The sequence below is a fragment of the Triturus cristatus genome, chromosome 5_1 (assembly GCF_964204655.1).
Source record: "Triturus cristatus chromosome 5_1, aTriCri1.1, whole genome shotgun sequence".
NCBI lineage: Eukaryota > Metazoa > Chordata > Amphibia > Caudata > Salamandridae > Triturus > Triturus cristatus.
In genome coordinates, this window is record NC_140587.1 from 917,977,711 (window position 1) to 917,992,302 (window position 14,592).

Below are 14,592 nucleotides of genomic sequence, written 5' to 3' on the forward strand. Positions count from 1 at the left end.
AAGGTCTGACTGATACTTGATTGGTTTTCCTGACCTCTGGAATCCCGTCTATCCAAACCACCTTTGAACTTACACAAGCATCCACAACATTTTTTAACAACTATTATTAAATTGACAAGATAGGCAGTTTTGTCTCCTATTTCCTTCCCTGATGTCCGTTCTGATTTTGTCATGACTGTGTCTTCATACATCAGGTAACCCATTAATTGACTGGATTTTCTCCCTTACTTAACTAATAAAAATGTTTGGTTCAAGTAAGTGTTCAGTAGCATGTGGTGCAACACAATGTAGATGCTATTTGTAGGGTTTTCATTTGGGTTTTTCCCCTCTCTCTATGGTTTATCGATCTTTTTTTCTTCATAGGCTAAAAACTGTCTGACAAGACTTAAATGGGACCTCTTTTTCTGCCTAGCGCCTAGTGCCTGGCTGATTGCTGGTTAGTTTTCCTGCAACCAAATGAAAAGCAAACAAGTGACACAATCCCGAGCAAAACTGCTCAGTGAGGATATACCTCTACTGAAGGGTCCATTATACTATATCCCCAGACATGTGTAGGACACACAAAGCTTCAGCAAATTCAAACAGTTTTATAAAGTTGATAGGTGTGGCCTCACACAACCCCCAGGCATCATGCTTCATCATCGGCCTCACCTCATTCACCAAAGAACCTTACAATGTTGAATTGGCTCCTCATGATGATGAGTACTTTTTATAATGTGGGTGAAAGTGGAAGCAGGATCTAGACTCAGTAAAAATCACTGTATCTTATCCCAAGGATTGTCCTTTAATGTGGATGGGTCTAGGGGATGATCAAAAACTGAGTTGACGCACATGATTATTTAGTATCCCTACATCAGTGGGTATTTACATGTTTCAGCCTATAAACCGGCCTTCAGTCGAGTCCCAGACTTTCTTTAGGACACAAGATCCCAGTTTTACTGACTCCTAATTCTGAACAAACATTAATAATCATATGCCACCAGGCACACAAAACCTATTTGTACGGTCCTGTAAACCAGCATACCCTGGAAATGCATATTTTATGGATCCTGAAAAATTTGAAAGCATATAACATCGAATATCATAATTAAAACCACATAACTGGATAACATAGACAGACCAAACATATAAATAATAAAAAATAAATTTTTTGTGCGTCTTGTGATCTGCTAGTCGTAATTGTATGTTCACACGTGTTCGGTGCACCCAGCAAACCACTGCAAACCTGTGTGGGTAGTGCAAACCATGCATGACTGCACTCGTACAGCTCATCATTTCCTTACCCTAACCACTACTACATAAGGCCCCATGGAGTGGTTTGCGGGGGAATCCTTATAGTTACACACTGGAAAGTAAAGACGCTCAAATGAATTGAAATTCTGACTGGAATATGTGTCTGCCGCCTGCGGGTACTTAGCACATACTTTGTCAGAGGTATTGCCCCTCTGTTTCACCTATGTCAGTACAGTGAACCCTCCAAATGTTAATCCGTCATGGAGTGGGCTAAGGGTTATAAGTGATACTCCGAGTCAAGTGTATCTGCAACAGGGGACAGAAGACCGCCCACACATGCAGCAGCGCAAGAGACACGTTGACATCAAGACGTCATGACGTGCCTTGCGTATGGCCCGGAATGTTGAAAGTTGAAGTACTCCCGATCTGTTCTGTGTAAGGGTGATGCTGGAAATTCCGTATGTGTGAGGTGTTGTGTCACAGCATTAGAACCCGTAGTGTCAGAAAGAAGCAGTTGTTCCTTAGTAATTAGGTTTGGCCACCCGTTCTTGATTTTCTCAGAAGGATTGCAGGAATGCCTCCTTTTTCTGTGTGGTCACTCAAGTGTTTTTGACTTTTACTGGGCCCTACATTTTTTTGCTGGCTTTAGAACTCTGTGAACTTTACCCCTGCTAACCAGTAGTAAAGTGCCTTTGCTCCCAACTTTGAAACATGGTTCAATTGACATTTTTCTAATTAGATTATTTACCTTGCCTACAAGTCCTTAGTATGTGGCACAAAGTGTACCCAGGGCCTGGAAGTTAAATGCCATTAGTGGACTGCAGCACCTATTGTGCCATTCACTACAGTAACAGTGCAAACATGGCTTCAGACCTAACCTTGTAGCCTGACTAGCAATATAAAAACTGCAGTTCGTCCTGTCAAAATAAAATAAACGCCTTTTGCCTGGTAAAAAGCTTGCTATTAGATAATAATATGTCACACTTGTGTAGGCCATGTAGCCCAAAAGAAAGAGTGCTTGGTATCTAAAAGTAAGTCATAAAGAAATATTATGTTAACATGTCCTTACAGTGATTATCATCCGAATGCTATTTAAACTGTGGCACGCCTAGCAGTCCTATAGCATAGATGAAAATACTAATAATGTATCTCGAAAAGGGTCCAGTTCGTAAAATAAAGACTACTATTTTTAATAGTTAATAAAAATCCAACTCGATGGTTTGTCTGATTTTTAATAAATATTAAGGACAAGTAACTTTTAGAAGTATGTCTTTCCCTTCCTGAAGTTTCTGGAGGCTAATTTGCATGTATTCTCTAGCTACACTCTGCCTGAACTTGGCTTTAAAAGGGTGTTGCATTCCTCCCGGGAGCTACACAGTAGGTCACTGTGATTGACAGGTTGACCTGATTGCTGCGCTCTGAGGAGTCCTCCCTGCCCGAAATAAACTGGGTGGGGCATGGGCCTCTTTTTGACAGTACTGTGTCAAATCCTACTTGACCGTTGTGCTGAGCTAATTATAACACTTGTGCACTTGAAAGAAAGGGGAAAGGATGCCACAGCAATTCTTGGGTATCCACTGGCTGGTTGCTGTAGAATTCTGCCTTTGTGCTAGCAGACGTCTGTCTCTGAGGTAGCCACTGCACCTACAATAAACCCAAACTGGATTTTAGTGTTATTTGTGAGAGGACACTAGGATCTCCATAGTTCACACACCCAGCACGCAGAACCCGAGTTTTGTGTGTCCAAAGAAGTGGATACCTTTGGCCCTGGGAAATATTACCCCATTGGTTAGGGTGTATCAAGGAGTCATTCCCACCCACTAGGTAGTGCCAGGCATAAATGGGGCACCACCAGGCACCCACTTCAGAAAAAAATGCTGGCCCTGAGGAAGAACAGAAGAGGAATAGACCTGCTGTCTGTGACCTGAGAGGAGCTGTGAAGGACTGGACTGGTCTCCTATTGTACCCAGCAGAAAAAAAGTGGACTCCAGGAAGAGCTTCCTTGGTTGAGACTCTGTCAGACCACATTATTAAGACAGAATACTAGATGGGTCGCTTGAATTGAGAGTTTGTTACAAGAAAATTAGGCCAGTTCCCAGAAGAGTCAAGAGTCTGAAACGTGTGGTGGCTACCATTGCCTAACTGGGATCAAAGGTGGAATAACTAAATTAAGGCATGTGCTAGAAAGATTGGAGTTTTGAAGTGGCTAGCTGAACCAAACGCTTAGGATTTGAAATCAGTTGGTACAACATTTCCCAAAGGAGTCAATCCTTGGTGGATCCAACTTGAACTTTCTGTCAATTGTTAAACAAAGTTCCTACATACCAAGGCAAACAAGAGGGAGAACATAATGAAAATGCAGGCCAAAAGATTAGATTTATTCAAGCTTCAAATTTATACAGACCTGAGTTAATCAGATTGGTGCAGTGACTAGAACTGCAGCGCCTGAAAAAGGAATGTGTCCTTTTGAGGGAAAAAAGGCCTTCCTTTGGTTAACAATCTGATTGAGTTGTGAATGGTGGGAAAACATAAAAAACTTCCAGTGTCACAAGGGAGCACCTAGACTCTTTACCATGGCCAGACAAGAATGTGAGTAATGGTACACTGTCCTGATGGTTCTACATTCTCCAGTAACCATAAGTGGTGTGATCAGACAGGAATTACTTCCTGCTATGGCTTGGGGGATTATGAATGTGTGATGTTGACAGCAGAGCTGTTGTTTTAGTTTTATTAAGTGTTACTATAGTGCAATGGTCTACTTTTAAAACTTCTCTTTCCCTTCCCCTCGACCTTTTAACTGAGGTCATAGTATTTCATACTATGTTCCCTATTGGTTATGTTTTAAACGTACCCTCTATGGCATTAATAATGTAATTCAGCGTTGGAGTTCAGATTGTTTTTAATAGTTTGTAAAGAACGCTGAACGTCTTCTAATAGTATAAAGATTTAAAGCATAAAATTAGAAGATAGAAAAAATGTGTTATGACTAAATAAAATATATATATGTCGGTGTACTGGGGGTTCACCCTGGTGGCACACAATAATTCTAGGGTTGTAAATCTATTGAGGTCCCTCACCAGAGAACTATTGTTACAGGTAAGTAATGTTTTTGTTTTTTTCCCTTTCTTTAAGGTCTTAAAATATCTTTATCAATTACCAGTTAGCAATACTATTGAATAACGTTCTAGACTTGGATCAAGATCTAGGCTGAACAAATGTGTACAAAATCTCTGATAAATTCCCCAAAACAGCATTTTCTCATATTTTTGTAATATTCTTTTTGTTTTTAAGGGGAAAAGGTTGGTGTTGGGAAAGTCTGTCTTTGGTGCAACGAGAAGGGGAAGTCGTTTTACTCTACTGAGTCTGTCCAGGCTCACATGAATGACAAGAGCCACTGCAAGCTTTTCACGGAGGGAGATGTAGCCCTCGAGTTCGCAGACTTTTATGACTTCAGGTAGGAGAAGGTTTCCTGAAACTATAATGCATTATTGGCGTTTAGTGCTTAGGAATCTTTTTGCATACTTGTATCCTTTCCTGTGATCTCTTACACTCCTATTAGCATTCCTTGTCAAGGCCCAGCAACATGGCATGTTTGTTGGGAGCTGGATGTACTGTTGTAATGCTGAGAAGCTACCTCCTGTCTAGTGTACTAGTGTACCACTGCATCCTTTCGTTCTTTAATGGGTCGTCTCCATGTGCAAGACTAGGAAACCGGGTTTTTGTTGCAGTTTCCCCTCCCCCCCCCCCCCCACCCCCCACACTTTTATACTTCCTTTTTAGCTACTGGATCATGGTTTTTGATTCTGACAGTACACGGAGGCCTGCTAACCAGACCTTAGTGCCAGTGCTCTGTCCTTAAAACGAGGTGATGTCTAACTGTACACAATCATCAAACGACTTTAGCACCCCTGTAAGTCCCTGGTAAATGGTACCTAGGGCAGGAGTACCAAAGAGGGCCCTTAAGGGCTGCAGCATATCTTATGCCACCCTAAGGGACCCACACACAAATTCTACGCAGACTGCCATTGCAGGCTGCGTGACATGGTGCAAACTATATTTGAAAACAGGTCATGGCACACTCCTGTGTGCCATGCCAAAGACACTGCATGGGCTATATGCAATTAACCCCTACAGCAAGCTTTTCCTAAGGCAGGGTGCATTATAGCACAAGTGAGGACATATCTGCATGAGCAGATCTGCCCCTATAATCTCTAGTTCCATTACTGGATATTACAAGTGAGCAGGGAAGCCATCTTAAGGTACGTACTGGGCACTGGTCAAAACGACTTTCCCAGCTACATAATGGTTTCACTGAAACCTATAGTATTTTGGTATCAAACACCTCGTATTTAATAAACCCACACTGATTCCAGTGATAGATGTATTAATAGATGCACATAGAGGGTACCCCCTGAACCTTGCTAGTCCTGTAGTGTGCTGGCTGCCTGTTCCTGCCCAGCCTGCCACTACAGATGAGTCTCTGACCCCCTAGGAATTTAAAGCGCCACTCTCAGAGGTCAAAAACAATGCTTGCTCTGGAAGGAGGTGTTTACACCTCCTCCAGCAGGACAGCTAATATATTAGCATATCTAGACGGGGAGCTTCAAAGGGCACACCACCGTTGATATGCGAGCCTGTCCTCCCTCAGACTTGGAGGATGTGCCCCCCCCCATCCCCGGCCTGAGGCCCATTTGGCACCAGGACAGGCGATAAATTAGCTGTGCAGAGGTGAGTTGCACCTCCAGGGTAGTCACCCCACAAGGGGGCCTGCCTGGGGAACATGAGAGGGAATTCCACCATCTTGTGTGTGGTGGTGTTAGGAACTCTGGGACAGGGTGATGCCCGCTCCCCAGAGGAAGTGGTTATCTAGGAGGGTGTAGTGACCCCAGGGTAAATAGCCCATTGGCTACTACCCTTGACTCCCCATAACACCCCTAAATTGAGTATTTAGGGGGGCCCCTGCCACCAAAAAATCAGATTAGACAACTGGAAACGGAGGAGGAAAGGACTGAAGAAAGCGAGAATTGAAGATGTGCATCAAAGTTTGGCACAAAACCCTGCCAGGCTGCTTCCACTTTGACCATCGCTGGGGCCACTTCACCAAGAGCGGAGCACCCTCCCAAAAACCCTTGGATGATTGCCCAGCACCTCTACAACTGGGAAAGATCTCCCTTGGAGTAGAGGAGCTGCTCCCCTGCAGGTGCCACAAAGCATCTGCCGGTTCACCGTGTTGCTAGCCATCAGGCTTTTTGAAGGAGTAGCATGAAAGGATAAAGGTCTTTGTGCTCCAGGAGATCAGACCCATCTCCTTGCCAAGTTGGGAGAAGCCAGGACCTCCAGACGCCCCCAAGTACCAACACCCTGTGTACCTGAGCAGCTGCAACAACCAAGGATTGTTGGTGGTCCAGTCTGGACTCCAACTGCACAAAGCACGACCTACTATTGAGGGACATCAGGATCCACCAGGCCAGGTCTGAGAGTGGCCCTGCTGCCCTGTTTCCCCGACCAGGGTGACCTTCTGGTGCTGTTTTGGACCTTGCCCTATACTTACCTTAAGTCCAGAAGAACAGTCCTGGAAGTCAGTGGCAAGTGACCATATGCAGTATAAGTTTTTCTCCATAGCATAGCATAGGCTTTTTTAAGTTAGTTCTTGAAAAATCACTATCTTGAAAAGTACTTGCCCGATTCCTATGATCTTGGTGTCTAAATTCATATAAAAATCTGTGTTATTTTTATAAATTGGTGTTGGATTCCTTTATTGAGTATGTGTCTCACTTACTCTGTGTGTGCAATAAATGCTTAACACTATCCTCGGATAATCCTAAACTGCTCACCCACACTACCACAAAAGAGAGCATGTGGGATTATTATTATTATAACCCTTGTAAACCAGTAGGGGTCGCCTGGACTCTTTGCACAGTGTAACTCATTTTGGTGCTCTATATAGACCGCCATCTACCTACAAAGCCCGCATGTCGATCTTTGGTTTGGCACCACATATGCTTTGGTTATAATTTAATGCTCTAGCTTTTTAGGTTTTTTGGTCTCCTTAAACCCACTGTATTAAGCATTGATGTAACCTTTTGCCTCGCACCTATAAAACGTGACATTTTATGACCCAGTACATCCTTGTACTAGTTGCAGAAAAGTAGTTTTTTAACTTTACCAAACTTCTGCATCGCTAAACTGCTTTGGCCTGGGAAGAGAAGGAAGGGCTTGCCTGTTGAAGAACTGCATTTTGTGACCTGATGTTTCAGAAGAAGTGCACAATTTCCAGTTGATTGGAGGGACTACCATGAGGACAGCTCAAAGTATTGAAATAACCCAGCAGTCACAGGATTTAACATTTAATGTAAATCCTCAGTTGTGGGCACAGTGAAAATACCGGTCTTAAATATTTTAATTTGCTGATAACTTTGCTGCAGTTTAATTAATCTTTATGAGGTTTTGCGTGCTGTTACCAAGCTAAGCCTAGTGCACTTGTTTCTGGTTTAGATTAGAGTGGCAAAGCAAAAGGGCGCTCAAAAAAATCTATGAGTATGTGATAAATTTGGTAACATTTCATGAAACTTGGCAAGTTTAACTTCCAATATGTGGAATTTCATACTGCTCCGTAAAGGGGGGCGTAGTTTAAAGGAGGTTGGGGGTATTGTTCATTTGCTAGTATCTTTGGTAACCTTTGACAAATCTGCATTAAAATTGTCTGGGTTTTGCATGGTTAATGCAGCTTGACAAAGGACTATTACAGGTAAAGTGAGTGGTGGTTAAAATATATTTGATTTACTGATAACCTTGTTACCATTTGACAAATTTCCATGAATGTTGAGATACCAGAACTGGATTACATTTGCAGTCTGCATGTGCAGCTGGCGATTAGGTGCATGAAAGGTTGGTTGCCTGTGGCAGACCACCGTTGCACATGACCCAGAGGCTACATGCAGCAGTTAGCCACAAGGTGAGTTGCGCAGGGTCTGGCCTAGGGCCAGACCCTCCATGTAACCCCACTGCACACAGCTGAAGGCCATTCAAATCAGGTTGGGGGAGGCAGCACTATTATGATACAGAGGCATTATCATTTCCACCACACTTACCAGACAACCACCAGTAAAACGTTTTCACCATTCTGTGTTAAAAACAGTGTTCGAGGCATATGAGCTTAGCATAGATCGCCATCTGGTGTTGGGCCCGGATGTTTGCATTTGTTTTTGTCCTGGAAAAGTCTTTGGAAGTCACGGGATAGGTGACTCTTCCTTTGGATTATAGTGCGCATGGGCAACGGCTCCATCCTCAGATTGTTTCTTTCCACCATCGGGTTCGGATGTGTTTGTCGCGCTCCAGTTCGGAACCGTTACCGATTTCACTTTCAACACGCAATCCTTCACCCTTTCGACGGTATTGTCTCGATCACGAATCCTAATTGTCGCGCATCTCTCCAAATTGAAGTCCTAGATTCCGATCGTCAATGAAGGCCTTCGGGCTTACCTGTGCCTTGGCTTCTGACTCATGGAAAGGACGCACTTCAAGAAGTGTCCTCAATGTGGGTCGAAGTTTCCCCACAACGATCTGCATGAGGTGTGCAATCTCTGCCTTTCACCAGAGCACGAGGCCAGAGACTGTCCAGCTTGTGCCTCTTTCCGCTCCAAATAGACCATTCGGGACCGACGCGTGCAAAGAACCATGGCTCGCTCGACGACATCTTCCAAGAGGGCGTCGACGTGCCAGAGAGAGAGCGGGTCGAAGAAAGCGTCGTTAACACCTCAGAAGCAGATGACTCCGACATCGAATAGATCACTCCAGCGCAGCGGGTCGTAAGTAAGAGCGTCGACCCCGACCCCCTCCCTGCACCATCAAAAAAGGCTTGAGTCACACCTTCGCCTTCGGGCTCAGGTGCACACCGAGAGACTGCTTCCCATGCCCCGCCCTCTGGCCCGGCAAAGAAGCCTACTAAGCCTTCAGGCAGCTCGGGCTCGAGTCTGCCTGCCGTCAGTACCGAAACAAAATCACTGGCACCGAAAAAGAAACAACCCTCCTCCTCCATGCCGACAGCTGCTTCCACATCCAAGCACACGGCACCAAAACCGACAAGCACCGATTCGTCGACACCGAAAAGACATTCGGAGCTGAACAAAAAAACACTCACAAAGGGTTCGGATTCGGAACCAAGGAAAGCCTCGGAACCGAAAAAACAAGTTCCACTGGCCAAGGAGACTGTAAAAACGCATAGCTCCAAACCAAACCAAAACAACACAGAACCACTACAGAGTCGGTGCCGAAAAAGCCTACGGAACCGAAACGCTCGGCACCAAAAGACCAACCTCCAGCAGAAGAGCTGTTCACACCAGACCCTGCTCAAAAGACTCTGATAAGGGATCCTAAAACTGGTCAATTAACTCTTAGTTCTAGGAAAAGACCACTAGATGCGCCTGCACCGGCTCCACCACCTAAAAAGAGGGACTTTGCCACATCTCCTCTAAGAGTCTCTTTTCCAACTCATCCTCCTCCACCTCCCCCACCACACCCTTCCCCTACAACAGTAGACTATGATGACACCTTGGATGACATGGGGGAGGGTCCGGACGATGTGCCACTAGGGGATCCTAGTCCACCTTCTTCCCCGGACCCCCTGGGATGATTATAACACGCCAGATGTCCCTAATGTCCCACAGGATGACATCTACCCCTCCAGGCCTTCCCCTCCAGAGGACACCATGGGCTTTAATCAGCTTGTCCACAGAGCTGCCTATTACCATGGGGTTGACTTGCATACAGACCCCACAGAGCAGGATTCCCTAATGGATACATTTGACACCAATCAAAGGTCCACCTCAATACTACCTATGCTTAAAGGGGTTATTAAGCATGCACCTGAAGTCTTTAAAGATCCTGTTAGGGCTCGAGTTATTGACCCTAGGATCGAGAAAAAAAATAAAGCAGCCCCTGCTGACCCAGCTTACATTAAAGGCCCAGTACCCTTAGACTCCCTGGTAGTTTCTAATGCTAGGAAGAGGGCCAATTCCCAGACATCAGGTGACGCTCCACCACCCGACAAAGAGTCTAAACTCTTGGACGCCTCCGGCAAAAGAACAGCCTCACAGGCGGCTAACATATGGCGCATCGCCAACACTCAGGCGCTGTTAGCCAGGTATGATAGGGCACATTATAATGAACAAGAGTCCATAATGCAGCACCTCCCAGATAAATACAAAAACAGGGCTAATGAACTCATACAGGTGGGTAAGCTTATCATCAACACCTCCATCCATTGCGCTCTTGACGTGGCAGACACCGCCTCCAGAGCGGTAAACACAAGTGTCCTTTTGCGTAGGCATGCCTGGCTACGCATCTCAGGTTTTAAACCTGAAGTTCCAAGTTCCATACTCAACCAGCCATTTGATCAGGAGCACCTATTTGGCCCAAATGTAGATTCAACCCTTGAAAAGAAGAAAAAGGATACGGACACAGCTAAATCAATGGGAGCCTTGCAGTTGCAAGCTCCCAGAAGTTCCTTTCGTCGCTCACCTTACAAGGGCACCCCCAGAGGCTACTCCTCAGACAACCCCTCCACCTCTTACAAGGCTCCCTCCCAGTCTACGTTTACCAGAGGTTACCAGAGAGGAAGCTACAGAGGAAATAATAATAAAGGCAGAGGCAAGACCAACAACAACCGCTCTGCCTCCACCCCTACCCAGTGACTTTCCTTCACTTCCCCCAGACCATTCCACTCCGGTCGGGGGAAGACTACAACAGTTCCTGCCTGTCTGGACCAACATCACTACTGACAGGTGGGTGCGACAAATAGTTCTATCAGGAACTTACTTCTACCCCCCACACATACCACCCAAACAACGCCCAATGTCGTCAGAACACTTATCTCTGCTAAAACAGGAGGTGATCTCCCTCCTACAAAAGGGTGCAATAGAACCAGTTCCCCTGCACCAACAGGAAACAGGAGTTTACTCCCTGTATTTTCTCATACCAAAGAAGGCTCTCTCAGGCCTATTCTAGACCTCAGATCTCTAAACCTGTACATACAATCACACCACTTTCACATGGTTACACTCCAGCAGGTCCTTCCTCTTCTTTCACAAGGCGAATTCCTTGCTACTCTAGATCTCGGGGACGCCTATTTCCATATTCCCATTCACGCAGCTCACAGGAAATATCTAAGATTTGTAGTGGACGGCCAACGCTATCAATTCAAAGTACTCCCTTTCGGAGTCACAACAGCACCATGGGTATTCACCAAGTGCCTAGCGGTAGTGGCAGCCCACATTCACGTCTTCCCATATCTGGACGACTGGCTCATAAAAGCCAGCTCATACAGTCAGTGTGTACCTCACACTCACACCACTATCCAACTACTCCACAACTTGGGGTTCACAGTACACTACGCAAAGTCTCATTTACAACTGTCCCACATACAATAATATATCAAAAACAGAAGAAAGGGGACCAGAGAGCCAATTAATGGTCCAGTGTCCATGCTCCCAAAATTACGTACCATCAAAAAGAGGACACTGTTCCAAGGCAGGGTCAAAATTGTTACCCATATGCCTAGTGATCAAAAAGAAAAAGAAAGGAACAGAAACATCATAAAAAGGAAGTCCTAAGTTAGGTGGGCCCATAAAGTGAAGGAAAGAACATGTCTTGCCTCTTGTTGCCCTCACACACCCCGAAAGGTGTCATGCTTCATCATCGGGCATGTGCTCCTCGTTGGGCCGGCGCTGCAATTCCCAACGGGTCCCCCGAAGGGTCACTTTGTCGGAGATCTTTTGAGGCATGCCGGATGGTGCATGAGGGTGTGCGGGGTGGGTCCTATCTAGGGGTAACAAAAAAATGCGTGCATAGTGAGTTAAAACTGACAAGGGGTAACCTCCTGGAGGTTATAGTAATCTGATGACCCTCTTGGCAGTGTAAAAAACTCTCAATAAGAGTATATCCCAAATGGCACAATATGCCTCAATATCATAAAAACCGTTTTTATGATATTGAGGCATATTGTGCCATTTGGGATATACTCTTATTGAGAGTTTTTTACACTGCCAAGAGGGTCATCAGATTACTATAACCTCCAGGAGGTTACCCCTTGTCAGTTTTAACTCACTATGCACGCATTTTTTTGTTACCCCTAGATAGGACCCACCCCGCACACCCTCATGCACCATCCGGCATGCCTCAAAAGATCTCCGACAAAGTGACCCTTCGGGGGACCCGTTGGGAATTGCAGCGCCGGCCCAACGAGGAGCACATGCCCGATGATGAGGCATGACACCTTTCGGGGTGTGTGAGGGCAACAAGAGGCAAGACATGTTCTTTCCTTCACTTTATGGGCCCACCTAACTTAGGACTTCCTTTTTATGATGTTTCTGTTCCTTTCTTTTCCACATACAATAATACCTCGGTGCCACAATAGACACCTCAAAAGCATTAGCCTATCCCAACGCGGCCAGGATAGCAAGCATGCAAGCTCTCATAACCGAATTTCAGCCTCAACACTCTCTCCCAGCACGAGTGTTAATGTAGCTAATAGGGATGATGGCCTCTTGCATACTTATAGTACCTCAAGCAAGACTCCGTATGCGTCCTCTCCAAGAGTGCTTACCACGCCAATGTAACCAGGCTCAAGGTCAGCTAACAGATCTGGTGTTGGTAGACGGTCGCACTCATCGATCTCTGCAATGGTGGAACACCAAGAACCTTTCTAAAGGGCGACCGTTCCGAGAGCCAGTTCCACAGATAGTCATGACAGCGGACGCATCACTCTCTGGCTGGGGAGCGCACCTATTACATCACACCATGCAAGGCAGGTGGACTCCTCAACAAAAGTTACTCCACATCAACCATCTGGAGCTACTAGCCATTTTCCTAGCCTTAAAGGCTTTCCAAAAACAAATATCAGGCAAAGCTGTCTTAGTCCGCACAGCCAACATGACAGCCATGTACAACATACAGAAACAAGGCGGGACACACTCTCTGCAGCTCTCTCAACTGGCACAGAGCATATGGAGATTGGCTATACCCCACAACATCTTTCTCCTAGCTCAACATGTCTCAGGAGTCCAAAACAACATAGCCGATCTGTTAAGCCGTCAAACGCAACATATTCACGAGTGGGAACTTCATCCACAAGTTCTTCAGCCATTCTTTCAAATGTGCGGGCAACCAGAGATAGACCTCTTCGCCACGCAAGAAAACGCCAAATGCCCAAACTTCGCTGCCAGGTGTCCACACCCATTGTCCAAAGGCAATGCGATATGGATGAATTGATCAGGCAGATTTGCGTACGCCTTTCCACCTCGCCCACTCATTCCAATGGTGGTGCGCAAACTACAGCAACATGCACTAACTCTCATACTAGTTGCTCCAACTTGGGCCAGACAACCGTGGTACACCACATTACTGGAACTGTCTGTAGTTCCCCACCAAAAACTACACCTCTCCCCAAGCCTCCTAACCCAAAACCGTGGAGAGATCCAACACCCGGACTCAGCTCAACCTTGCGATCTCGCTCCTGAGGTCTTCGAATTTGGTTAACTTAACCTTCCCCCTGAATGCATGAACGTCATTAAAGAAGCCAGACGTCCCACCACTAGAGCCTACTGTGCAGCCAAGTGGAAGAGATTTGTAATATACTGTCATAACAAAAACATCAATCCCCTAGACGTGTCTATCCAACACATCATAGGTTACCTACTACATCTCCAAAGGTGCAACTTAGCCTACACATCTATTAGGCTGCACCTCGCTGCCATAGCAGCCGATTTACAAAATAGACAATACCTATCACTTTTCAGAGTGCCTGCCCTCAAAGCCTTTATGGAAGGCCTCAAAAGGATACTTCCCTTCCCCCCCAGGGTACCACCCTCACCTGTGTGGAATCTAAACATCATTCTCACAAAACTAATGGGTCCTCCCTTTGAACCTCTACATAAGTGTGAGCTCCAGTTTTTAACATGGAAAGTTGCTGTACTAGTAGCTATCACTTCTCTTAGAAGAGTTAGTGAACTGCAAGTGCTAACTATTCAGGAACCTTTCCTACAAATCCATCACAATAATGTTGTCCTCCGAACCAATCCAAAATTCCTCCCTAAATTCATTTCTCCTTTCCGCCTCAATCAGTCTGTAGAGTTGACAGTGTTCTTCTCGCAGCCACAGACAGTCAGAGAGAACTCTTCATACCCTAGATGACAAAAGAGCTTTGCTTTATTACATTGAAAGGACACAACCTTTTCGTAAGACCAAACAACTTTTGTGTCATTCTCACCACCACACAAAGGCAACCCCATATCAAAGTCTGGGATAGCTAGATGGATTGTTAAATGCATACAAATTTGCTATCACAAAGCAAAACATACTTTA

At 45.4% G+C, this 14,592-nt stretch overlaps 1 protein-coding gene across 4 annotated transcripts in view; it reads left to right on the forward strand.

The window, feature by feature from the left end:
* Positions 1-14,592, forward strand: part of ZNF622 (zinc finger protein 622) — a 92,883-nt gene that overhangs the window by 44,165 nt on the left and 34,126 nt on the right. For all 4 annotated transcript variants that reach the window (XM_085605948.1, XM_085605949.1, XM_085605946.1 and 1 more), the window contains exon 4: positions 4,525-4,687. In XM_085605948.1, coding sequence (XP_085462074.1) covers positions 4,525-4,687 — 163 coding nt within the window. The remainder of the gene's footprint in view (positions 1-4,524; positions 4,688-14,592) is intronic.